Here is a 27591-nt window from a genome sequence, read left to right as displayed (position 1 = left end):
TGCATGGAATCCGGCCGATCCCAGCATAATCCCGAATATTTGTCGTCGTGAGAGGATCGACTGGGCCCGGCAGGCGGGCCGCGAATCCAGCGCGGCTGGTGGGCGGAGACGATAGGGCGCGTACAGTGGCTAGGGATTAGCGGTGGGAGCGCAAATGCAGCTGACAGCAGCGCTAGCCGGCGCGGCGCGGAAGTGACTCAACGGCGGCGACTCGGGGTTAGAAAGCCGGCCAACCGGACGGCGGGCGAATTAAGCGGCCAGCAGGAAAGTGATGTATCAGTGGCCGGCGCGAGCACGGCAGGTGATTTTGCACGGCGAGGTACCATCTCTCTCACCTGTACTACATGTGCATGTGCAGAGCGCTCGCGCGGCATCATCAGGGAAGCAAAGGAGGGTGCGGCACAGCGCGCTACAGCCGACGGTGCGCACGACATGCAGTTGTCCACTTACCATGGACGTGATCTTGGTGCGGGGACCAAGCTGGGGTCGATGATTAGATGAACTCAGCAAGGAGCAGCCAACGACGTGGAACATTTTGAGTACGTTCTAGGAGTATGTTTCTAAGACCGCTTTTGCTTTAGCCAACTGTATGTGCTCGCCCAGAAAGCCAATTCAGACATCTAAAGGAAAAAGGTAGCCGAGAATAGAATTGGGAATCAAGCTTTGTGCTCCAAGGCCAACATTCAAACCATCCGCATACATTCATACCGCATTGTGCGGACGTGTTGTGCCATCCAACACGGTTCTGTATCAGTCTGTCGACCGGTTCAGACTTCAGACGCCCTTTTTGTCGCAAAATGGAGACAAAGTTGGAGGGTTTTGCCGAGTCTAGATGGTAAACACGTAGGACTCCGACACCGCCGGCCCACCCAAAATCCCATCCCGGTCTTATTTTCTTCCAATCCGACCCTTCTCTCCCCTTACTTTGCATTTGCACCCTACTCCTCAACCGCTGTCATTGTGCCTCTCCGGTTGCCGAACCTCCACAACCAGCACCAGCACGCCTGCTCGCCTTTTACGACAGCATCGTCGACCCAGGACACGTCTGTAGGCACCTACCCCCCCCCCCCTCCTTCGACGTCGTCGACGGTCACCACGCTCGGTAGGTGTTCGGTCAAATGCCATTCAGCTTATTTTCGGACGCCATGTCCTTTTCCTAGAGTATGAAGGATGGTAGGGTATTCTACCATGGATGATCAGTTGTTGTGCGATGTATGGTTTGACGTATCCGCGGGTTTCATAGGCAGAAGCAGAGGTGGGACCTTCTGGCAGCAAGTGCATGAATCGTTTCACGCGCGAAAGCACATTGCGCCCTACAATATGCACATCATCCATGATCGCAATGCGAGATCATTATCGTATTGATGGTACACCATCTAGACCTTCATCACCAAGTTTTGTTGGGCGGTTAATATGCTGGAGGCAAGGTGGCCATTGCACGCAACAGAGGAGGAGATCGGAAGTTTTGTTTCCTTTTGCTAAACTTGTTGATTGATTCTTTAATTCATTCAATGTTACTCTACACATTGTGTAACCTGCTTGCGCTGTTGTGAAGTATCACAGGATGGAGGGACGACCATTTATGCACATGCACTGGTGGATGAAGCTAAAGGAACGGTATGTATGGGACAACAGAATCTGTTAATCTCGTTGAATTTGAACCATTGTTGTATTAGACTTATTTGCATCCTATCTATGAATGATATGTGCTATTTTCTCTCCGAACTATGATGAAATCTGTCGTGTTTGCACGAATTTCCTCCGGTTAGTTGAAACCCGGTTTGAAATGTATGCGGGTAGCATTGGATGGCCGGTTGTCCGCGGACAGATGTCGCAGCAAATTTGCGGATCAGCACTGGAGATACCCTAGTGCCACTATTTCGATGTATGTACAGCTTTGTTTTTCTAAGGAAGGAGAACCAGCACGCATTGTCCGCATAGAAAAGAAGTAGTGAGAGCATCTATTTGTTCCAGCAGTGAATAAAAATCAGAACATGTCTTCTTCAAGAAGAAAGAACAGGCTACATAGAGCCTGAGACCCATTTGTCATTTGCGTAACAAGGACGCTCATTTTCCAGCACATCCGATTGAGAGAAATATATAAATGGATAACATGTATGTATCGAACGGATCGGCGAGGCGCGGTCGCTGTCCGGCCTGGACGGACGGCAACACGGCCAACGGCACGACAAGGCAAGGCCAGCGGGGCCCCTCCGGCCACGCACAAAACCCCCCGCGCGACACGGCACCAACCAGCAACTAGCAACCAGCAGAGACCACACCCCCGCCTCGCGCGCGCGCGCTCGTTCCGGCCCTATCCGCCCCGCCTCGCTGCTGACGGACGGAGACGGGCCAGAGTGCAAAGACGACGACGTCGTCGTATCGTAGGTGAGGGGTCCAGCTGCCGGATGGGCACCCAGCCAGCCGAGCTATGCAGACGCGGATGGGTACGTGGCGTGAGTCCGACACCGATCCATGTAGAAGTAGTACCGATGGCGATGGTGAGGCTACCTAGATACGGCCGGGGCGCGCACATGCATGCCCCGTCCCGGCCTCCTCCTGGGTACGGTGGTTGAGACGTTGTGGGTTTGCACTTTGCAGTACGCACCGGAAGCAAGCATCCCTGCGACTGGAGTGTAAAGATGCGTTAAGCGTATGCTTTGACAGAGGCGTGTTGCGTATTATTTATAGATAGAGAAGATTACAGGGTTAAATAGTTAAGTTGTTGTAGGATTGATTTTAAGTCATGATCTATACAAGAGATAAAGACCAACGGAACACATCCTAACCATCTGGAGTACAACGCACCCCCGCACATGTATATGGTTTATACATACACCGTATACATCCTATAGTACACACTTTAACACATCCCCTCAATCACAACTTTATCAAGTTATGATTGTTCTTGAATTCTTCCAACTTGCGCCATGACAAGACTTTAGTGAAACCATCTGCAATTTGATCGTTAGTGGGAATAAAACGAATGTCCAATAGATTCTTGGCTACTCTTTCACGAACAAAATAATAGTCAACTTCAATGTGTTTTGTTCTTGCATGGAACACTGAATTTGCTGACAGGTAGGTAGCACCAATGTTATCACACCACAATCGTGCAACTGAAGAATGATTCATACCAAGTTCAGCAAGCAAGGTTTGAACCCATATCAACTCAGCCGTGGCATTTGCTAGGGCTTTATATTCAGCCTCCGTGCTGGATCTTGACACGGTTGCTTGTTTTTGTACACTCCAAGATATAAGATTTGGTCCAAAGAAAACAGCAAAAACCCCTGTTGACCTTCTATCATCAGGACAACCTGCCCAGTCTGCATCTGAAAAGGCACTTACCATAATTGAGGTTGATCTTGTGAGCTTTAGTCATGTACTCATCGTACCTCTAAGCTATCTCAAAATCCTTTTTACTGCAGTCCAATGATGAAGAGTGGGAGCATGCAAGAATTGACACACCTTGTTGACAGGAAAACATATGTCAGGCCTTGTAAGTGTTAAGTAATGTAAAGCACCTACCACACTTCTGTAGTTTGTAGCTGCATCGGCTCCCAAAGGCTCCCCTTCTTCCTTGGAAAGTTTTTCAGCAGTTGAAAGTGGCATGTTTGAAACTTTACAATTCATCATACCTGACCTTTTTAATATATCCGACACATATTTTTCTTGACTTAAGACTATCCCATTAGTTACCTTCTTTATTTCTATTCCCAAGTAGTAGTGCAAGTCGCCAAGATCTTTTAGAGCAAAATCTCTCTTAAGATCTTCTAACAGTGCATTGGTCGCTTCTTTGACGAGCTAGTCACAATGATATCATCAACATATACCAACATAAAAATGATTAGTTTTCCCTTTTTATAGAAGAAAAGTGACGTGTCAGCCTTTGAAGGTCGAAAACCAAGTCTTTGAAGTTTCTCACTTAACCTAGAGTACCATGCTCTAGGTGCTTGTTTTAGACCATATAATGCCTTGTCAAGTTTGCAAACATAATGATGATTGTCTTTTACCTCATACCTAGGTGGTTGTTTCATGTAGACTTCCTCCTCTAGAACGCCACGAAGGAACGCATTCCGCACATCCAATTGACGAAGACTCCAACCATTTGATACTGCAACAGAGAGAACAAGTCTGATAGTAGCTGCTTTAACAATTGGACTAAATGTGTCCTTATAGTCTATGTTGTACCGTTGTTTCGAACCCTTTGCTACTAATCTAGCCTTGTATCTGTCTATCTCTCCACTAGCCTTTCTTTTGACTCTGTAAACCACTTACAATCAATAATATTTCTGCCTCTTGTTGGAGGAACTAGGTGCCATGTTTTATTTCTAACATGAGCATTATATTCTTCATCCATAGCAATTTTTCCAATTTTTATCTTCAAATGCCTCAGTCAAGTTTCCTGGCTCACCTGTAACAGCTAGGCCTCCAAAACACATATTATCATACCTGACCGTGTCATCTGTATAAACCTTTGGTTTCAAAACCCCATGTTGTGACCCGGTTCTCTGTACTGGCACGGAAACTGCAGCGGAGGGCCGCGGCACAGAAGATCCAAGAGGATCCGGCGCGGCGCACGACCCAGAGGCACCCGATCCCAGGTGGATTTCCTCGGAGCCGGAGCTGGCCGCTCGTTGGGCCACTTGTCAAGGCCCAGCTGGGGAACCGCCAGGCGCGGGGGACCGCCTGGCCTGGCGCGTGAGTGCAGCTGACCCACCTGCTCCGTTGTGGGCCCGCCGTGGATTGTCGTTGCCTCACCCGCGGGGCCGCGGGGAGACGCGTGGTCGCCTATCGCTGGCCCGCCTGACCCTGAGGAGGGCGCGCTGCCACCGCCTGGTGCGGCAGGCGAGGGTGAATCCTCATCGGGATCGCTGCCGTCAGCTTTTGGTGCAGCTCCTGAATCAGCTTCGTGCTCCATGTTTGTCCCCTGCTGCTGCATAAAATCATAGTGCACAACCGGATTTCCTCCGAAATTTATAGCAGAATTTTTATCAGAATTACCCAAGTGATCATTAGCTATATGTCCGTCCCCATGATCAAGATGTAAGGAGGAGGAATTTTCAGAGAGAAGAAGGACTTCGGGTCTGATAAGAGCACCGGCATTGGGGTTTAATTTGGCAAAAGGGAACACTGTTTCATCAAACACGACGTCACGGGAAATATAAACACGTCCAACAGTTATGTCTGGACACTTGAAACCTTTGTGAAGGTTACTGTAGCCAAGGAATACACATTGTTTGGAGCGAAATTTGAGCTTGCAAGCATTAAAAGGACGGAGGTTGGGCCAACATGCGCACCCAAAGGTACGAAGGGCATGATAGTTTGGTGTCTCATGAAATAATTTTTCTAGTGGAGTCTCAAGATTGATCACCTAACTTGGCGTACGATTGATCAAATATGTGGCAGTTATGAATGCCTCATCCCAAAACTTCAAGGGCATAGACGCATGAGCTAAGAGAGAAAGGCCAACCTCAACAATGTGACGGTGTTTCCTTTCGGTGGAGCCGTTTTGGTGATGAGCATGCGGACAGGAAACATGGTGTGTGAAGCCAATTTGGCGAAAAAATGAATTTAACCTTTCATACTCACCGCCCCAATCGGTTTGCATGTTGATGATTTTTCGATCAAATAGTATTTCTACAAGTGCTTGAAATTCATGAAACACTTTAAAAACTTGTGACCTATGTTTGAGAAGGAATATCCAAGTAAATTTACTGAAATCATCAATAAAGTTCACATAATAATGTTTCTTATTGATCGAATCATGGGCAGGCCCCATACATCAGAGTTGATAAGCTCTAAAGGAGCATTCTAGGAACTACTAGAATTTGGATAGGGAAGTGGGTGACTTTTGCCCTTTTGGCATGCATCACACACTCCCTATTTATTCTACTCATGAAGTAAAAAAGGAATTTTGTTCTTTGTAAGAACATGTTGGACGATTTGTGAGGACGGATGACCTAATCGATTGTACCACCTTAACGGAGAGATCTTGGTGGCGCCAAAAGCATGCCTGCCCGGGCCTAAAGAAGCCAATGATAGGGGGTAGAGGCCGGCTCTACACCTGCCGTGGAGGAGGGTGCTCCTCGTTGCCTTGTCCTTAATGAAGAAGAAACGAGGGTGAGTTTCAAGAAACACATGATTATCTTGTGATAGACGATGGGCACAAATAAGATTTTTTGTGGCTTTAGGTGAATAAAGGACATCTTTTAGATGAAGATTATGAGTGGGAGTACGAACATATGCTTGACCAATATGAGCAATTTTCATACCTACTCCGTTGGGCATGTTTACTTGATCATGTCAGTTCTACCTCTCCCTCATGGTGAGCTTGTCCAGCTCGCCAATGATGTGGTCGGTGGCGCCTGTGTCGACATACCAGTTGGTGTCGACGCCGTTGGAGGAGTTGGTCGCGGCGCTTGCACTCTTCTCCTTGGTGAATGCAATGTCAAAGCGCCGATAGCACTTGAGGGCAGTATGGTTGGGCTTCTTGCAGATCTGACAGAACACCTGAGGGAGCTCATCTCGTCTGCCGCCTCCTTGGCCACGTGCACCGTGGCCGTTTCCTCGGCCGTCGTTGCCTCCATTGCCACGGCCACCACCGTGGTCACGGCCGCCTCCGTTCCTGTCGCAGCCTCCGCCACGAGGGAAACCACCACCGCCACCGCCACGGGAAGCAGCGTTGGCGGAGGAGTGAGACGACGAGTTGCCACCCTCGAACATGGCGAGGCGGCTCTCGAAGTTGATGTTGGGCGTAGAGCTCGTTGGGCTTGACGGGGACGGTCCTGGCGCAGACGGAGGAGACGAAGGAGATGTAGTCGAAGTCCAGGCCAGCAAGGATGTACGACACCATATCGTCGTCTGTGAGCGGCTTGCCGATGGCAGCCATCTCATCGCCGAGGGCCTTCATGCGGCCAAGGTACTCGGCAATGGTGGAGTTCCCCTTTTTGGTGGTGGAGAGGGCGATCCTCGTGTTGACGATGGCCGCCTGCGTCTGGGAGATGAAGATCTCCGTGATTACAATCCATGCTGCTGACGCCGTGGTGCAAGATGCGATCTGAACCATCACAGGAGGTGAGATGGAATTGAAAAGGAAACTCAAAACCTGAGAGTCTCGAGCCCTGTCGATCTCGTATGCCGGGTTCGGCACGTCGATGACCTTGCCAGCTTTGTCAAACAACTTGAGCGTCGGCACCCCCCTCTCTGGATCAAGATAGGTGACCAACTGAGCGCCACAGATGGTGACCATAGATTGCGCATGACAGACGTTGAAGTTGGAGCGATGGAGTTTTTCAGCGATGGGGATGAGTACGGATGCGGCGGCTGCGGTGGAGTTTGAGGAAGAGATGGCGGCGCAAGGGAGATGTGCTTAGAGAAGAATGGCTCTGAATACCATGTAAAGATGCGTTAAGTGTATGCTTTGGCAGGAACGCGTTGCGTGTTATTTATAGGCACAGAAGATTACAGGGTTAGGTAGTTATGTTATTGTAGGATTGATCTTCAAGTCATGATCTATATATAAAAGATAGAGATCAACCGAACACATCCTAACAATCTAGAGTACAACGCACGCCCACACATGTACCGTATACATCCTATAGTACACACTTTAACATGAAGGAACGGGGTCACCGGCCCGACGTGCATACACAAACACAATCATACATATGTCCAACGGATTCGGCGACGTCGATCCATCTCACCAGCGAACGATCGTTTCCCAAGGTTTGTGGATGCAATACATCCATGGTCTACACGCGCGGTGCACGGTGCACCACTAGGGCATGCGGCTCGCGTGGTGGATTCAACCAAGCATATCCATGGTCAGCAGTACATCCTCGTAGACGGGCGGCCGGTTGAAAGATTATGGGTGCCGTGCAGGCGGAGGCGGACGTGGCTCGGCGGGGTGGTGACGCCGCACGTGGTGGGGGTGGGGCGAGCGCGACCTACCGATGGACGGGATGGGCTGGCGCCGCGCGCGAGTGACGGCTGAAAGAAGCGGCAAGGCAAGCCGGCGACCACCGGGACCGGGACGGCCGGTAGCTGCTGGGCTGGGGTAGGGGGTCCCGTCCCGGGGCGCTCGTGCATCGCCTACCGTGACATGCCACCTCCGTCCCCGCCCCCCGATCGCTGTCCGTCGCGCCTCCTAGTTTCCTTTGACTCTCCCACTCGCTCCAGGCTGCGGTTCGATACCGCACACGTCGCCGGCCTACCTCTACCAGCACTGCGTAGACACTGCGCGAAGCGACAGGGACGCGCACGTTGCTGCTCCCGAACCAGCTTATAGATACCAGATAATGTCATATGTACCTGGGCAAGCTCTGGTCCACGAGGTTCCGCAGGAAATTGGCTGGAAAGCTACTGCCAGACGCGGAATCGATTGCTAATAATCGGTCAAAACGTCAAAAGTGAGCGAGGTGAACGTACTTGCATGGACGGGTTTGAATTCATGGGACGGTCCGCACCACACGGGTCCGTCAGGTTCCTCCTCCTCACCTATGTATCACGCCCTCGAGAATATGTGCAATCTATCTCCGCTTGCACTCTCCACCCTCATATCTAATTCTTCGTTGACCAATGCTACTACTAGTAGTACTGATCTAACAATGGATATTCACCTCCATGGCGTACAACCGTGCTAGCTAGGTGATACGAGCAGTATAATCGACTGGGAAGGCAAAGAGAAACACACCCGTGCAGACCAAATCACTGAACGGGACCCCCTCCCCCAGTCTCAGAATCGGCGATGGCCTCTCAGCGCCGCCCTTGAGGAGCCCGGTGCATCGCCTGAGCGCTGAGGCGGCTGTACTTGAGGTAGCAGCCAACAATGTCGTGCGCGCCGAAGTGCTCCCCGGCGAACCACTGCACCAAGACGCATGGCATGCGGGTCACGACGACGCTCCTCCTGGCCGCTGCGAGTCTCTCCGCGGCCACGTCGACGGCGATCTTCCTGCTCTTCCGACGTCGACCCCATGTTGTATTGCGCGGCTGTTGCGGGCTACGAGCGGCCTATGCTCAAGGACATGGAGCGCAACAGGCCGGAGTGGAGGAGAGGCGTGGTCCGATCGTGGGCGGTCTCCAGCGGGTGGCGCGGTGATGGGTGGCGATGGACATGACCGGAAAAATTAGGAATTTTGGATGGCTCCTTCCGTTATCATGTCCGTGGACATGTCTCATGTGTCCATGAACATTTATGGTTACGATGTGTCCGCAGACATTTTTACAATATTTGTTTTGAAGGATTGCATTAAAGTATTTCGTTGGGACGAGAAAAAGTAAATGAGAACCATGCATGTGGTGAGAGGAGGGAGAAAAAAAGGTCATGCATGTAATTGTTCAAGTGCATGTCCGGACTCCGGCAATGCCTCACGTTTGTCTCTTAGAGACCGAAATCCATACGTTTAGACTTCTAAGTGAATATATACGGGTCCCGTTGGATAAAAAATGATTTGGACACTGTGATTCAGACATATAATGGAGGTTTAAAGTTCTGTCTTGAAGATGCCCTTAGAACTTGCTAATCACGCATGAGCACAGACCAGACAGAACGATGTAGAGAGAGCGTGAGAGGTCGATCATGCATGCATCCGTGCTGCATGCTAGAAAGAAAACAAACAAGAACACAGCATGAGCGTTGCGCAGTCGCACTTGCACCCGGGCACCGGCAAGCGGCAGCTTTATCTATCCATGCATCAATCTATCTATGTAACGACGTAGCTAGCCACTCGTACGTGTGACTGTTAACCTGTTCCCATCGACGGGATAAAGCTTGCATGTGTGTATGGCGACTCGCACCCTTTCCATATGAGATATGAATAATATCATGTACCCTGTCCGGCCACTGCCTTTATAGTACATGGGACGTACGTGCAAGCTAGCTCTCCATCGGTCCAAGAAACCATAAACCTCACCCGGAAATTTCGAAAATTTCTGAAAAATAACCGCTGAGCTAACTATACAGAACGTTTGCTGAACTGCAAATTACGCAGTCACGCAAGGCCCCATTATTGGCAATATTTAAAGTGCATAACTACTTCCACAAATGTTTAAGCTAGATTTTTTAAGCGATAATTACTAATCAGATAAACTGGAGGATCGTCGGATCGACACGGAAGCCTTCATGAAATATCATAAGCTAGATAGCTGGGTAGGCGTCTTCTTCCTCCTCTGCCTAATCAAGATCCCAAAAGTAGAGCTTTAAGCGTGTGTGTCCTTCACCTTCCTAATGAATTGCATTGGGCTAAAGTGGTTATACGATAATCCAGGCTCACAAGCTGTGGTTACCAACTGCCCACACGATTGGCTAGCTTGCTCCGATGATTAAACTGGAGCCCAATAATGATGCTTAGCACATGACATTAACTGGTCTCCAACTGATAATGATCCGTACGTACGTGCTGCTAGCTCCGGCAGTCGTTTAGCCATGGGCCATGGCTGCCGCATGGATAGATCCATCATGTTCTTGCAGCTGTCGGGCACAGCACAGTACATTCTTTCATATTGTACAAACCGATCTGCATCGCGAGCGCTGTAGATCACATTGTAATTATGACAAAGGCAGTCTCGCTCCTTTATTCATGAGACATAGCTCCATGTATATATCAAGCCTCCATTAGCTAGCATGGCAATACACAAACGGCCCTGTCTAACATAGTTTTGCAACTCAAAACGTTAAAGATACAACTTAACAATAGTTAATTTTTTTTCCCAAAAATAGCAAGTTTTCAGTCAGCCTTGATAGCCGTCCAATGTAGGTTTCTCATCATTATTTTGCACTTCATAAATCCAAATGTCAGAATCGAACAGTGCATTTCAATGAATTGAAAGTAGTTATTTTTTACTCACTCAAGGAATTACTAGCAAAAGTGATAACTATAACATAAGAAACATTCTGGTATGGCTCCAGGAAGCTGGCGATTGGGAGTTTTGAAACTTAAGCTATAGACTACTTGATAAGAGACAGATAAATAATTGACTGACGCATACCTCCTACCTTCCAATGTCATTCTCATGTTTAAATATGAAGTTTGATCGTCATGTATACGTATGAATTAGAGCATAAAAACTGCATTGGCATTATCCCAAGATTTTTTTATTGAATTAGAGCATAAAAACTGCACTGGCATTATCCCAAGATATATGCGACAAATATACCACGATCCAATATATATTGAAAGTATATATTTATAGACATGCATAAGCTAAGAGGTCTAATTGACTTTTTTTGCTTGACAACTTTGTAAGTTCGCCCTGTTGTATTTTGTAGAGATGTCTATTTAAATGTATGATTATATAAACTATCATTACAATATAACAAAGTGGCAATAGGATACTGGATTTCAGGACCTAAACTCACATGCTCTATTTTTAAACTAAGAATTAAGAAAATCCATAATAATAATAACAATAATAATTGTGCTAACTTCTGACTGGCCGGAAGATAAGCAACAGATCCATACGCCTACTTCTTCCTACCTAATCATGCATGCATGTAACCTTACTAGATAATTCTGTGGGTGGTGGCAGAGAAAACACATGCAATTAGCCTTGATTAATGATTTCATGCATGCATGTAAACTAAAAGACAAAACAGATAATGTCAGCAAAAGATTCTTCCTGTTTTAAAACTTTAAAATGTTTTGTAGCTCAAATCGTCGCTCCGATTTAAAATTCGTTTTCACGTAAAAATTTGCCACGACGAGAGCATCGAAACAAGATCCCATGTTGGTATGTTTCGATGACTTTTTTTCAGCCCAAAAGTTATCATGCCCATAGTGTGTAACTTATCATGGTGTTACACTGATGTTATCAGGGGTATGTTTCAACTACTTTTTTTGCATGAGTCAAAATTTACCATGGTATTATAAGTAAATTATCCAATACCTGTCGTCTATGATCGAAGTCGTCCTTGGGCCACGAGGTGAGGTCCACATGCCAACATGGCATGACCCACATAAAACAAAAAATTGTGCATTGTGTCTGGCTAGACTGGTTTAGGTAGGTGCCAGACCGTGCAGTGCTTAGGTCTATGGTGTGTAGAATACCATGGCATTTACGCTGAGGTTATTGAGGGTATGTTTTTCAATTTGTTCTCTCCGGATCAAAGTTACCGCGGTCTGTGGTCGACTATTACCATATTATTTACACAAAAAGGTATCGAGGTTATGTCTTCTTGAAAGAAAAAACGAGTGAAAGTTATCATGGTCTTCGTACGTGAGTTATCAGCTCTGGTATGCGTATATTACCGTATTATTTACACAGAAATTATCGAGGGTATCTTTTTTCAACAAATTTTATTTCGTGGCCAAAAGTTACAACGGTATTTGTACCTGAGTTATCAGCTCTGTTGTCCATGTATTATCATGCTATTTGCACAGAAGTTATCGGGACACCTAGTCAAAAGTTACCCTGATGTTTGTACGTGAGTTATCAACTCGGATAGCAATATATTACCATGTTATTTACATAGAAGTTATCAGAGGTGTGTTTTCAACAACAACCCACTCCCCCCTATTTTCAACAACAGTTTCCCCCTGGGTCAAAGTTATCATGATGTTCGTACATAAGCTATGAAATCCATTGTGAGTAAAGTATCATGCTATTTACACAAAATTTATTAGGGGTATGTTTCCAACAACTTTCCCCCAGGTCAAACTTACCACACTGTTGTATATAAGTTATCATGTCTGCATTGTGTAAATTAACATGCTATTTACACAGAAATTACATGGTACATTTTCAATACTTTTTTTCCGGTTCAAAGTTATCATTGTGTTTGAACGCAAGTTACCGGAACTGTGGTGACTAAATTATCATGCAATTAACATAAAAAATTAAACGGGGGGGGGGGGGGGGTTTTGGAACACTTCTTTCCCGGGCCTTTTTTCTCGGGGTCAAAGTTATCATGATATTTGTATGTTAGTTATCATGTTTACGGTGCATAAATTATCATGCTATTTACATATAGAGTTACTCGGGAAACTATTTAACCTCCCGTGGGTTAAAGTTACTTTGGTTATAACAACCTTTTCCTTTGGTTAAAGTTGCGTGGTGTTTATATCTAAGTTATCGAATCTGTGATGTGTCTGTTGTCATACTACTTATCACAGAAGTTGTCGGGGTGCACGAGCGGTGATGGTGATGCATGCATAGTTGAATAGCAAGTCTCCCCCCCCCGGGGGGGGGGGGGGGGGGATGGGACGGGCAGTTGGGAGCTCCATCGCAACCGACATAATGTATGGTACTTAAAAGTTTCGTGGCTTGCGGGCCGGCGTGGCATGCTATGTCATTTACACAAAAATTTACCGGGAGTATGTTTATATTTTTTTTCAGACGGAAGTTATCACGGTGTTTTTATGCAAGTTACCAAGTCGGTGGTGTGTGAATTACCATGCTATTTACATAGAAGTCAACGGGGTATGTTTCGACAAAAAGAATACCTCAATCAAAAGTTACCAGACCCTGGGTGCGTAAGTTATCTGGTCCACCTTTCGTAAATTATCATGTTATTTACAAAAAAAAAATCCAGAGTGTGTTGTCAACAACTTTTTCCCCGGTCAGAACTACCACAATGTTTATACGTAATTGATTAGATCGGCGGTCCTTAAATCATTAGTTTAATCCGCTTGTGAAACACTTTTCAAATGTATTTAAAATTGATGTAAACATGTATGCCTCTCCCACTATAGTCAGTACATGACACACTAGTGAAAAATGAAAAATCAGAAGATATAATGCTTTTTCCCAATGCGTAAGAAAAAAGGATTAAAATGTTCAGTTGCGTTCAAGTGCGTAAGAAGTAATGCTAGTCCAGTTGGTTGACCCGTTTGAGTTAGTAGTAGACGACCAGAGTTCAAATCCCCGCTCCAGGAAAAATGGGATCGCGCGGGGGGAACGGGATCGTACGTGCTTATCGCTAACTGCCAAGGAAAATAGCTTTTCTGTAATAATAATAATAATAATAATAATAATAATAATAATAATAATAAATTTCTTTTAGATACTAGAGTGAATCATGTACCATCAGTTGTGAAAAAAAGGAGGTAAAAATCATTTGGTTTAATTAGGTTGTGAAAATGTTTACTTACCACAGCCCATATGCTTTTGCACAATAATTCGAAGTCATCTTTATGCGAAAATATTTAGGAGTTTGTTTGAAGAATGAGTTTTTATATTTTTGAAAAGGGTGCAAGTGCTCCTACATAGCATTAGCATTCTGCTTTACCGATGCATGCGAGTTTCTACCCCCTCTAATCAATCTGAGAAGCTGGAAAGAGGTGGTTTGTGGCCACAAGTTTACGATCAACTTTGTGTTGGTGTTTAATTATGCATTTTTAGGACGGTGCTAATAAAGCTAGCAAAAGATGTTAGCATCAAAAGAGTTAGTAAGCTTATTCCAACTAACTAAAGCCATGCATGCTTCCACTTTCGTCCTTTGGAAATTTGAACACCAGCTTTTCACATGGCATTGTCCATATTGAGCTCGTGCACTATGACACGGACGGAAGCTAACTAACATTATACTACATCCTTCCAAAACCTAACAGCGTGTCCCTCTCACCATGCAAGAAAATAGTGCAACCAAAATGGTTAAGTGCCCACCCAAAAGAAGAAGAAAAAGATGACAGGGATACATATAGGTCAATGCACGCAACTGGTAAAACATAGCGGGTTAGTTGCTTAATAACCTTGAACTTTAAATCATGAGTGAGCTTTACAACGTCCGAAATTGTCTGGCCAATGACGATGCAACAAGTTACTAATTAAGCACGATACATATGGACATGTCATGGATGGATAGAAAGAAGATGTCGTTCATGATCAGGCGGCTTTGGCGGTAGAAGGTTCCCAGAAGTAGGAGTATATATAGGAGGTGGGATCCCACTTTGGGAGATTACAACAGGGCCTCATTTCATTTACCTCATTGATTTGGTCCCCCAAAAGTGTTCTTCGCGCACATGCATGCATGAGACGATATTCAACATCAGTTAATCGACCATGCCGAACGTGCAAAAATCATGGGAAGACCCAAGCTTGCCATGCTAGCTAGGGTAATCAACGATCGAAAGTCGAAACACCATAAATACCCATGATATATATGGAGCATGTTACCCACTCATCTTTAGCTATAGCTTAGCACTAGTAACATGGGCAGGTCGTTGCACCCGATGATCAATCAACAACTTTGCCCGAGTTATCAGCTGAAAATCGTGATGCTTGCATGTAGCTAGCATGCCTTACAAGACACTCCACCCCTCTCCTCTTTATCTTCCTGAAAGCAACATGCCATGCGCATCATCCATTTATCCCCTAGCGTGTTTATTTCTTTTTTCTTTTCTTCTCTTCTATTCTTATAGCTACAGCAGCTAATTAGCTATCCGGTACTACGTGCTCAGCTTTGCTTAACGACGTACGACGACGTCCGGCTGCCTCTTAATTCCCCATTGATTGGCATGTTTAGCAGCCATGTGCCGGCCCATTAGTTGGTAGCTAATCATAGGGGACCAGCACCCACTTGTTTATACACTTACTCGTGGAGAAAAACCAGCTAATTGTGTCCGGGACTCGTTGGACAATTGCAGGGGGCGTCGTGGTCGTGGAGCTATCGCTAGTTGTAGCCAGCATGAGACCTGCCTGCCCGCCCGCCCGCCCGCCCGCTAGGTTTTAAGGATCAACTTGAATATATATTTTGATGTCTGCGGCCGGCAGCCCCGGGGATATATGAAATATGATGGAGGCGTTTACTGTTGCATCCACTGGCTTGCTTAGCTGCCGAACAGTGTGGGATTCGAGCGAGGGTTCCTCTCGTTAGGTCAACAGTGCCCGTCACCATGGCCTGTTAACGTTGCCGCGCACATTGACACCCTAGAGTTCGTCCTGCTGCGTCGTCTTTCATGACAGAAACCAACAAATTTGGATGGGCCGTATATAGGATGGAAGTGGGCGCGCGCGCATGGTGACTAGGGAATGGCGGCGTGAGCGCACATGCAGCTCACAACAGCCGGCCGCCAGCGTGCAAGGCAATTTCGGCGGCGAGTCGGGTTCGAAAGCCGGCCAACCGGACGGCCGGCGAGTTAAGCGGCCCGGAAGGGCGCGCGGTTGAGAAAGCAAGTACACCGGTGTCCGGTGACACCATGAGGGAAGCAAGGGGAGAGAGTCCGGTGCGGCACAGTGCAGCGCGCGGTAGCGCGCGCTGCAGGCGTCGAACGGCGGCAGCACGCAGTTGCGCGGCGCGTGTGAAGCGCTCACGGTGAGTTCAATTTGTATGACGAGATCGATCAGATGCGGGTGCGCCGGCCTCGTCGTGGCTGTAGTGCATTTCATGTTTGTGGGCATGGAGTTGCTAAATTACCAAGGAAGACGTGGTTTAGCTCTGCAGGACCCATCTGGGGTCGATGATGAGATGAACTGACCAAGGAGTAGCCAACAACGTGTGGAAGATTTTGAGTACGCTCAATGCTTTAGAGCATTTACAGCTGGGCACCCTAAACCCTTTTCAAATGTCCGTCAACGCGCCCGATCAGTGGCGGACAATAGAGAAGAGGGGAAATGACCCAACCGGATCCCTCATATAGTCCCTATATATCCAGATTGCCCACGAACCGTCATATTGAGAACAATGTAAGGAGGACATGAGGACTCGCAGGTGCGTCCGGACACGCACGGTCAGTCCGCCACTTTAGACGCGGCCACCCCGGACCACTTTTTCTTTTTCTTTATACTTTCTCTTTTCTCTCTCAATCTCCATCAATCACATGCAAGTGATCGGACATTTGAGAGAGAAAATGAGAAATATGGTTGCATGAATGAACAAATAGGGGTTTAAAATAGACACGCCCGGACACTGACCGGGCACGTCCCTGGACGTTTAGAGAATCGGATTTGCTAAGTCTGGCAATAAGACCGCTTTGGCTTTAGCCAACTCCGCCTACTCTCTCAGAAGGCGAACTCAACATTAAACAAGTGGTATCTAAGAATTAAGAATCAAGCTTTGTGTTGATGCATAGATAGTGGCATTATTTTCTATTTATCTTTTCGGCAAATAGCATAGTGCCATTATTTCAATGAAATGTACAACTTTGTCGGTGCAGCGGCCAGCAACGACGGTGGGAGGAGGTTGCGGGGAGGGCGGGGCAGCGAGGCGGTGCGTGGTAGCGCCCGCCAGCCGCGGGTGGTGGAGGCCAGCGGTTAGGGCAGGGCTAGATGGGGGCATCGCGAAAAGGAAGAAGAAAGAAGGAATACGATGAACAGTACATGATCTATTTTGGGCGGTTCAATGAAGATCTGACAGTCCATATTAGAAGTGACTGGTGCACTCATTCTTTTCACTTAATTGGCAAATAGAGGCTCCCAAAAAAGTTTGAAAAGCAACGACACGATCAGTCCCGCCAAGAAAAAACTATTACATGCATAAAAGTTGCTATGGCTTTGCTTGAAGAAAATCTCAAGTTTAATTAACACAGTACGAGTGCAAATGCTCACAAACATGCACATATACTCACCCCTATACATGCGCACAGCGTATCCATGTGAGCATCTTCGAGATACTAAGACCGCACAACATCGTGAGATGAATGAAGTCACCATAAACACCTCGTTGTCGACAGGAACATCTCCTCTCATGGAACGAACATCACCAAGAAGTTTAAAATAAATTCTAAAAAATGCGATCAATGTCAGTGTCAAGCGTGGGACTTGAACCCTGGTAAGACCACAAAAAATCTAACCACATTTGAGCTATGTTCGGCTCACACACAAAAAATTCCCCGAGTTACCATCTCCAAGTAGATGCTCGTGTGACTCAAAAGAAAAAGATGCTCCTGGATGGATAACATGGAAAAAAAATCACCGTGTGTGGTACATATATTAGCACAACAAATGTTGCATCCATCGTCCATACGGATAACATGGATCCAACGGATCATCAGCGAGCGATGCGGTCTCCGTAGGTGGCGCGGTCGCACATGTAGCTGACACGCACGGACGAACATCCCCCGCACGACACGGCACCAACCGCCAAGCCCCCCGCCTCCCGCGCGCGCTCGACGGCAACGTCCGGCGGCACTGGGGCCGGGCTGCCCCTGCCGCTGCCGCCGATACGCCGCCGTCGAGTGGAGTTAGCGCTGCACTGTTCATTCGGACACAATGATTGGCACTGATACTTACGTACGTGTGCGCGGTCTTCTTCACGCATGGGCGGATGGGGCCGTGGCAGAGATATAGTACATCTCCTTGATCAAATCGGCCCACGCATGCATGTGTACTTACCTGAATTATGTCAATATAATCTGGCCGGTTTCCATTGCTCGGTCCAGGAGGGCAGGGAAGGCGTCGTCCGGGTCCAGCTGCCTGTACGTCGAGGTCGAGAGCTCGACTGGGATAGGTCATAGGCGACCGAAATCCGGCACCGGTTCATGTAGTAGTACAGTAGAATCGACGGATCGATCGGGAGGCCGGGCGGGCGCACATGCACGCGCCATCCATCCTCCTCCTCGGCTCTACCTCTACGGTGGTTGAGACGCTGTGGTTTGCAGTACGTACCGCCGTACCGGAGGCAAGCGACTGGACGGACCGGCCGGCCACGTAGTCGGCGACGTCGATCGCACCGGTGGTTCAAGACTATATTATGGGCGGGATGAATGGATGCGAACCACACGACGTGTTCCCTGATGGAGTATTTAAACACTTAACCACGCACGCACGACGTGTCATGGGCGGCCGCTCCGGTCCGGTCAGGGTCAGTCGGTCAGATGCCGCCGTTGCAACCGCTGCACGTACGTGTGCGGCGCCGGAACGCGGCCGGTGGGGCTGAGCTAGCAGCGGCTGTGTGGGGCGGAGCGGCGATCGACGCCGCACGTGGTGGGGGCGAGCGCGACCCACCGCCGGACGGGACGGGATGGGCTGGGCGAGTGACGGCAGGCAGGCAGGCCCCGCCCGATCTCTGTCGGGCCTCCTAGCTAGTTTGACTCTGCCACACGCTCCACGCCAGGCCCCGTCCCGATCCCGCACACACATGGCCAGCCAGCCTAACCGCCCGCTTCTTGATTGGATTTTGTTTACATCTACCTACGTACTGTACGTGGTATCTGTGTGTGTATGTATGTAGGTGGTCCGTTGTATTGTATCGACAGGGACGCGCACGATGCTGCTCTGGAAACAGCGGCTCGGAAATCGGAATAGATATCTCAGGATGGGTATTTGTACGACGCACTCTAAATACCTGGGCGGGCTGGACCTGGAGCTTCTGCCGGAACTTGATTACTATAGATACATCCTCTTTTATTCATCTTGATGACAAATATTTTTGGACGAAGGAAGTAGTTGGTCAAAACGTCAACAGCGAGTATGGTCAGTACGTTCATGGGACGGTAGCATTACGCGTTAGCGTGCACGAACGCTCGTGGACGGCGATGCCACACCACACGAGTCGTCAGGTTGTTATGTTATTAATTTGAGAAGAAGAGTTCGGTATCCTCGTTCCTCGTCGCCTGTCCTGCCTGAAGAACATGTGCGATTTCCACCTGCGGCCTCTCCACCCTGATATCTACGCCATCGTCGACACGTCTCATCGCTGCCATCATCCTTTTTTTCATCGCTAGTGGTGATACTAGCAATCTGAAAAGCTAGTGAACATGCTTGTCTTTGCGTAGCGCAGAGGACAAGGCAGCGCCGGTTGCAGGTTCGGTGCTTCAGTTCCTGAAATATGAATATTGGCGAAGCAGAGTATAATAATGCGGGATGTGATTCGGGTTTGACACAAGCCTGGGGGCAGAAAAATAACGCCCCTGTGCAGAGCAATTCGCAGAATGGAGTCATCAGAGTGGTTCCTCAAGGGGCGAGATCACCTCATTAGGGTTCCAAGCTATTCAGGGAATCGGCAAAGGATCTGAACGGGAGGAGGCATAGATGTTTACTTCTGAAACTGGCCATTGCCAAGGCTTTCGACACGGTCACTTGGCAACTCCTTTTGGATGGGCTCCAATGAATCAGCTTCCCAGGATGAGAATAGATTAGTTATTAAATCTTGGATGGAAACTTCTTTTACCTATTTCCCTGGCTAAAACAAAATGATATCCCAAAGGGATAACTAAAATGATATGACTGCTATAGAGGGTCCAATGCTCAATAAAGAAATATCTCCTCGGGATGGTCGGGCATAAGCGGTGCTCGTGGATCACTATGTTGCTCGCTACGGCATCAACCAAGGCGGCATCCCTGACTAAAGTTTCTGCCATGGTCGCGGCCTCACCCTGTCTCGCCAATGCTATTCATTTTTGCCATGGACATGCTTTGCAAGTTAGTTGATGAAGCAAAGATTCTGGAGCCTTTTAGTAACAAGCAGGCGATCCCCCCAGCGGATGTGATACATTTTTTTTTTAGAATATGCATAAGCATGTGTATCATTGCATTAGAGAAGAAGCGACAAAGAAGCCGGATAGAATGCCTTTCGGCCGTTACAACGCAAATCACAAGGATTAGCAGCCACACAAGGATGACGTGATACTACTATTCTAAAACCTCGGTTGCCGATGATTCTGCGGTCAAGCTTTTGCTGGATATTATTGGAAGCTCCACTGTCTGCGATGCAAACTTAGTAACAACTCAATCTCACCTATCCTCTGTGGACATGATGAGATCAGGGATTTCAGTAACATTCTAGATTGTCAAATCTCAGCTCTCCCTAGTACCTGGGCTTGCAGGTTCGTTTGAGGAAGTTAGGAATACAAGACTGACAGAGAAAGATTGAAATTCAGAGGAAGATTGAGTCCTTGGCCTACAAGCTTTCTCTATCAAGGTGGTCGTTTTATCTTGGTGCAAGCGGTGCTTTCAGCTATCCTGATTTTCCACCTATTGTCCCTGGAACTCTTCTATGGGTTTTCAAAGCAATCAACAAAGTCCAAAGATCTTTCCTATGGAAAGGGACTGAAACCGTTCAAGGTAGACATGTCCATGTTAGTTAGAAGCATGTGTACCGCCCAAAATCACGAGGTGATTTAGGTATCCTGGATCTAGAGGTCATGAACTCGGCCCTCCGGCACTGCATGGAAAGGTGATTGCCCACATTGGATAATAGGGCATGGAACATCTAGCTCCACTCCCCTCAATGATCATTGAGAGAGACATCTTCAATGCCACGAGCCGGTGGTTATTGGGGATGGTAGAAGATGCCTTTTCTGGACTTACAAATGGATCAACGCGGCAATTGTGGCTAATGCTATGATAAATGATCGATGGATCGAGGACATCAAAAGGAAGACCATTCGCATCGTCCTGCAAGTTCTGAATCTTTGGGAGGCTCTCGCTGAAATGCAGCTCATGCCCAACTCGAATGACATCTGGACCTGGCTTTGGCACCCAAAGGGAGTGCACTCGGTTAAACCCTATTTATAGTTTGTTTCTCTGCGTTGAAACAACTGTGACACTGGTAATGCTATCTGGCAGGTTTCGGCTCCGCTCAAATGAATACCCTTCGAGCTGGCCGTGCGGGGAATAATTTGGATCGCAGACCGTCTTGCCAAGCAAAACCTGCGTCACAATGCAGCATGTTCAGTCTGCGATTCTACGCCAAGAAAATGCCCACCAGTTGTTCATGGGTTGTGGGGTTGTTGATATCAGCTGGAGCTCGACTCTGCACTGGGCGAGGCTTCATGAGGTCGTTCCTTCCTCTGATATTTCGCTTAGTGGTTGGTGGCATGATGCTAGAACCATAGTCCAAGGCTTAATAAGAAAGAAGACTCTGAACTGTTTGGTCATTCTCACTGCCTGGAGCATATAAAGAGAGAGAACAGCAACGTGTTCGACGACAACGATTATACTCGTCTCCAACGAATCATCAAGCTGACCAAGAAAGAAGCAACAGTGGTCCAGCTACAGATCTTACCTGAATGTTTAGTGGCATTTGGTTTGAAGCAGGCTGCAAGGGCCCAAGGTCAAGCTTCTGAATTTAAATGGGGTCCCTTGTCACCTGGATCATTGGGAGTGTATGTAACAGCAGGGTTCTCGAGGATAACTACACTCCTGTCCAGTGAATCTTTTAACAAGTCATGGCAGATGCAAGGAATTGATGATTCCTGCTAGTGCTGGGCGCCCTCCTTTGTAACCAGTTTGTTTCTTCCTGCTGTATTGAGGTGCCTGCTGGATATTTATTCAGAAAAAATAAATGAGAGGATGCTTATCAGCAAAAATTCTGCATCCCAAACATACTCGGAAAACTATGTCAGACAAGACAGGTTTCTTTGAAAGAATTAACCGTGTCTTTGCGTATACAAAGAAAGAATTCTCATTCACTGATACAATTCTCTCCGCTTATAAAAAAAAGGAGCATCAGGATAAGGGCCTTTCACTACATCTTCTAGTGATATCTATTAACAAAAAAATTTGGGAGGCGCTCAAGAGGACCCGTCCTTTGGCCTGATGACAAGCATATGATCCCAGGGATTGTGTACCTGACTGAATCCAGTCGCTCGAAAGAATGCTGCAATTATTACTTTCACATGGCCGTTTTTTGCAGCACAGCGCAGGCCAACATGAGTACAAAAACTGTAAGCACAAAAAAACTGTAACTCTAATCTAAGTGAACACGAACGTAAACCAGATCAGCAAAATTGAGAAGATTCCAATGTGCTCCTCCTAAGGTGCCATAAGCCCTTCGATTGTGTACTGAAGAGACTTGGCCCAGTCTTCCTTGAAAAGTAACGTTTGTAGTGTTTTCATCACATTGTAGTCTGGATCCAACTTGCGCTGCCAGCCCTGTAAAGGAATTTACAAATTATTAAGGGGAATCACTTATTTTGTTACACATCGATTTAATCAACAAAAGAAACTTAGTACAGAAGCAGAAAATATAGGAGAACAGTACAGATAAGTATCATGGGGCTCTATTTGCTATTTTGTTCAGTACAGCATAAACAGAAGAGCTTCAGAAGGAGCTACAATCTTCCAGCACAACGAGGTAGGGCACAATCTGTACATTTTTTCTAATAAAATGCTATTTCATCACTTCTGCGACCATCCAGTCTAGCAGACATGGGGTCTAAAATCCACACGTCCAAAGCCTTTTTTCTTTTAAAAAAAGGGCAGCCCGGTGCATGTAGCTCCTGCTTGCGCAGGGTCCGGGGAAGGGTCCGACCACTTTGGGTCTATAGTACGCAGCCTTTCCCTACATTTCTGTAAGAGGCTGTTTCCAGGACTTCAACCCGTGACCTCATGGTCACAAGGCAGCAGCTTTACCACGCAGCCTTTTTTCTTTAAACAGAGAAGAAAATGAAATACAGAATTCTTACAACTAAGGTACTTTCTTTACAGAAAAACTAGACATGGCTGCAATGACAGTTACTACTTTATTTTCTGTACTATGAAAACTTCTACAACTAAGGTTGGAAAGCTAACCAAACTAAGAACCCCTTTTCATTGCCTAATATCAAATTCAAACTGAGCACTACACAAGATCAATAGTATCGGGGAACTTCAAGACCAAATGCTATATATTAAAGCTCACTGCATACTTTTTTCATGAGCGATACAGTTTCTGCAGGCACTATAAATCATGAGCAATTCCTAAGTAGTCTTGAAATTTGGGTCATGGTGCTCTACTAACATCTAGGATAGCAATGAATTTCTAGAAAATAAGTAGCATTTGCAGTGATTTAAGATTAAAACTCGGTAAAGTACATCATAAGTACACAGGTCATAAAGTTTACCTCAAGAACTAATGTAGTCACCATAACAGTGCAAACATTGCCATCAATGTTTACTTTATGACGTCGGACTTGCTCGAGCAACTGGTGCATACAATCAGCAGGGTGTATAACATCACCTTCAGGGGTACCCCAGAAGGAAAATGCTCGCTCAACTTCCTGTTAGCAAAAAACAAGATATCTCAATAACTGAAACCATGAATTGTTCATTTCACAGTTTGACAATCCAAGGCATGCATATAAATACAATATTTACGGTGACAATGCCATCCATTTAGTAAGCAGAAGCCATTCAATATAAATATATAATAGCTCAATTTTTCATACCATAATGCCAATAAAATTACCTAGTAATTTGTAGAAGAAAAAAGCATCTCCAGTGTCCACTAACAAAAGAAAATAAAATTACCTCTATAAAAACTTTTGGATTTGGGCAGTTCTGCTGTTTTGACAACTTTAGCGTACTCTCTGCTGCTGTACGACCATCTCGACGTGCAACAGCCTTGAAAAACTCCAGCAAATTCAAACGGTCATTACTTGAAAGTTCAGCAGTCATTCCTACATCGAGGAATACCACATGCGGCCTTGACTTCAAAAGGGTGTTATTCGGATTTCTTGGTTGTGCAATGCGGACCAGGATATTTCCAGGGTGCATGTCTGCATGGACAAAATTATCAACCTGGAAAAGGTGGATGCCAATGAGTATATACACAACAGTATAACAATCTGCCAAATAGACAGACATACTGAGGCTTATCAAATTGACAAGAATACTAGTGAGGTATTAATAGCGTGAGCTTGCATAAGCAGTACTTTTTGAAGAACAAAGTAGCTTAAAGTGCCAGTCCGATCCATAAAATAACATATTGAAGCCCCTTTGTTGTTCTAAAAGTACCGGTTCCGTGTTATATCAACTAATTCAAGTGTTCAGTTTTAGTAATAAAGCATATATTCTCAATTAATTCTCCGCCACAGAGACGATTCTGCTAACCGATAGTGATATGTTCATTTAGTAATTGTAGATCCATATCAATATGTACAGGATATAATTGTAAATAACTTTAGAAATTAATGTTCCAACTAAAATTAGATGCAATCATGCTCAAATGAACTTACAACCTAAACAACACTCCCTCTGCAGCAAGATACATGTCATGCTAGCTTTCAAATCTATTCGAAAATACATGTCATTCTACTATTTCGAGATAACGTTGCACTGACATATCCCTCTCTCTGGATAATTCTAATGCTATCTGTTCCACGCTGTTCAAGAGTTGAGTAACCTAATGATAGGAGCAATGCGGTCTCTGTATCTTGGTTGGTCCGCAAATTTCTACAGCATTCAGGATTCAATATACTTCTTACATAGATTGTAAAATATGAGTGTATAAAAGGGAAATCTCTATCATTCTGCTGTTTTAATACAGAAAGCATGTACTTCCGTCTTCAAAGGCAAAACAGAAATAAGAATGAGAAGACAAAGAGATGGTTGGATGTAGTACCAGTAGCATTTTCAAGAGTGCATGAGTGCCAATATGTGCAAGAGCACTTTTAACTCGTTCCTCTCCATCATGGTCATCCACATAGTGTGAGACACTCTCCCCAAGCTCGTAAGTCTCGACCAAGACAGCAGGATGAACAAATGGATAAAGAGGTTTCGGAAATGACACATCTTTCCACCTGCGGAAGTTGTAGATAAACCGGCTCAAATGAGCAGCTTCCCTTGCAAGGTCAACTTGAGACATCATGAAGACGGCAAACTGTTGCACACTCTCATCTAGCCGTAGCCAATTTAACGCTGGAATATATCTTGAAGCTTTAGCTACCGCATTAATTATACTGAAATCTCTCCGTATTGAGTCTCCTACACCAGGATGTCTTACTTTAACTGCGACTGTTATAATCTTTGGCGTCTTTTGGCCAGGATGTCGGAATTTCAAAGCAGCCCGGTGCACTTGAGCAACACTTCCAGACGCTACAGGCTCTTCTTCAAAATTCTCAAAAATTTCAGATAACTTTCGACCAAAAGCCTTCTCGACGGTTTTCTTGGTATATGCATAGCTGTGAGCTGGTGCTTTTGTGTGTAGCTTTGACAACTCGGTACACAGGTCGTTTGCAAATAGATCAGGACGTGTCGCCGCCCACTGGCCCCATTTAATAAATGCAGGACCTGCCTGCTCTAAAGTACGATGCACAAGACGGAGCCATGTTTTCCTATATTTACTGCCAAGAGTATCTGCAAATGGTGCCATCAGTATACTGGGAGTAAACAAGAAAGCCAGATATATTGATCTGAGGATTATGATAACCATCTCTACTGCTGAGAATATCAAAGTGGTGACATAAATACGGCTGTCCTGAGCTCGCGAGTAAATATTCTCTCGTATTGGGAGGTAGTCGCCATCTGCATAAGTCTTCTCACCTAGCATCAACTCTCCAGCTACAAAAGCAACGAGGTAAGGAACTAACTTATATCTAGTGGCAGTCAGGGTAACGGCACAAGCAGCTCTGCTTAAGAGCGGAGATGCTTTTGGCACACGAGAACCCTTTTCCATGAGTTGCTTCCAAGCAAGCTGGCTGTGAGATGCATTCCGGCTACATGACGAGAGAACAGAAAAGTTTCTTGCACCAGGGCTCCAGTATACGCTCTCCTTTGCTCGTCCGAGCATGTGCGAGGTGCCCGGTGCATTGTGGACTCCCTGGTGCAAGAATGCCCTGCTCTTATGGGCCAAACCGGCCGCAAAGCTCGACCCAATGTTCTGCGCACCTGAACTGCCGGGCTTCGAGTTGACCAATACAGCCTCAGCAATTTTTCTGCCGCTCTTCCCCAACTGCAGAAACCTGGGAGCAACAGGAAAGCCGTGTCCACTTCAGCATTTGGGCGAATCGGACCAGAATCGTAAATTACACAGCGATAAGCACCAAGTGAATAAGATATTGCAGGCGGGCGGCGGTGGCTGACCTCGACATCACGACGATCTCCTCCAGAGGGCGCCTCGACGGCGGCGCGGCTCCTTGCTCCGGCGAATCAAGCAAAGCTGGTGACACGACACGCAGACATTGAGAAATTTGGATTCGGCGGGGGCGAATGGACTCGCGGGGGAGCGAGGAGATCAAATCGAGGCCAGGGACGCAGAGGTGGGGCGCTTACCGACGCGGCGGGATCGTTGGACGGCGCGGGGGCGTTCACCATGGCGAGGGCCGGGAAACCCTAGAGGCGGCCATGATCGGCGGCGAGGCGGCGGCGCATGGGGGAGGCGACGGGCGGTCGGCGGAGGGTTAGGGTTTGGCGGGGGAGGGAGGAAGCGAGTTTCGCTTTTGTCTGGTGGCGCGTGTGGTGCCGACGTGAGGAGGGGGGGAGGCCGCGTGGGGAGCTGCACGGACGGCAGCGAGGCAAGGAGGAGGAAGAAGGGGAGGAGGGGCGCAGCGTGTGCAGCAGCCGTGGGTCGGGCCTGAACAATAGGGTGGGCGTCGGCCCGGCGATCTGGGAGGGAGCTTTCTTTCCCTTTCTTCCTTTCCAGGTTTTGCTCGTTTCTTTTTGTCTATCTAGAATAAAAAAAAGGTTTTGCTCGTTTCCAAATTTCTAAGAAAAAAAGAGAGAAGGTTTCTCTCCTTTCCGAATTTTGACGCGGCCCCTACAATTGGGACCGTGAAATGAAAATAAAAATAAAAACAGTGACATAAAAATGACAATTGGAAACTCTCTTGCGTGTGTGACGCACAAACATCGCACGGGGCGATGTGCCTGCGGCCCCTCTGATTGATCCAAGTCGCTAGATGGCGGCATGCGTGTTGGATTGAGCTTAGAAACCACATCCCCCTTTACGCTGGAAAAGCTATGGCCTTAAAAGTTGTTCTTTATATGCTTTCGGGTCATTTAAATGAGTGCGGT

At 46.9% G+C, this 27591-nt stretch overlaps 1 protein-coding gene across 1 annotated transcript; it reads right to left on the bottom strand.

Annotated features, from left to right (window-relative positions):
- Window positions 1-22215: 22215 nt before the first annotated feature.
- On the bottom strand, window positions 22216-27146 carry LOC125539942 (probable serine/threonine-protein kinase abkC). The gene is made up of 6 exons (XM_048703493.1): window positions 26851-27146; window positions 26662-26737; window positions 25202-26540; window positions 24109-24378; window positions 23703-23858; window positions 22216-22752 (listed from the first exon to the last, which is right to left on the bottom strand). Exons 2-6 carry the CDS (start codon window positions 26667-26669, stop codon window positions 22633-22635), a joined length of 1893 nt encoding a protein of 630 aa, XP_048559450.1. The 5' UTR covers window positions 26670-26737; window positions 26851-27146; the 3' UTR covers window positions 22216-22632.
- Window positions 27147-27591: the final 445 nt, after the last annotated feature.

The sequence above is a fragment of the Triticum urartu genome, chromosome 2 (assembly GCF_003073215.2).
Source record: "Triticum urartu cultivar G1812 chromosome 2, Tu2.1, whole genome shotgun sequence".
Taxonomy (NCBI): domain Eukaryota; kingdom Viridiplantae; phylum Streptophyta; class Magnoliopsida; order Poales; family Poaceae; genus Triticum; species Triticum urartu.
The sequence above is the reverse complement of the archived record's forward strand: the minus strand, read 5'-3'. Positions and strand labels throughout refer to the sequence as shown.

Coding starts and splice junctions, on each gene's coding strand:
- LOC125539942 (XM_048703493.1), bottom strand. Junction 23,859..24,108: donor ATCCAAAAGTTTTTATAGAG/GTAATTTTATTT, acceptor TTTTGCTAACAG/GAAGTTGAGCGAGCATTTTC. Junction 22,753..23,702: donor TGACTACATTAGTTCTTGAG/GTAAACTTTATG, acceptor ATTCCTTTACAG/GGCTGGCAGCGCAAGTTGGA.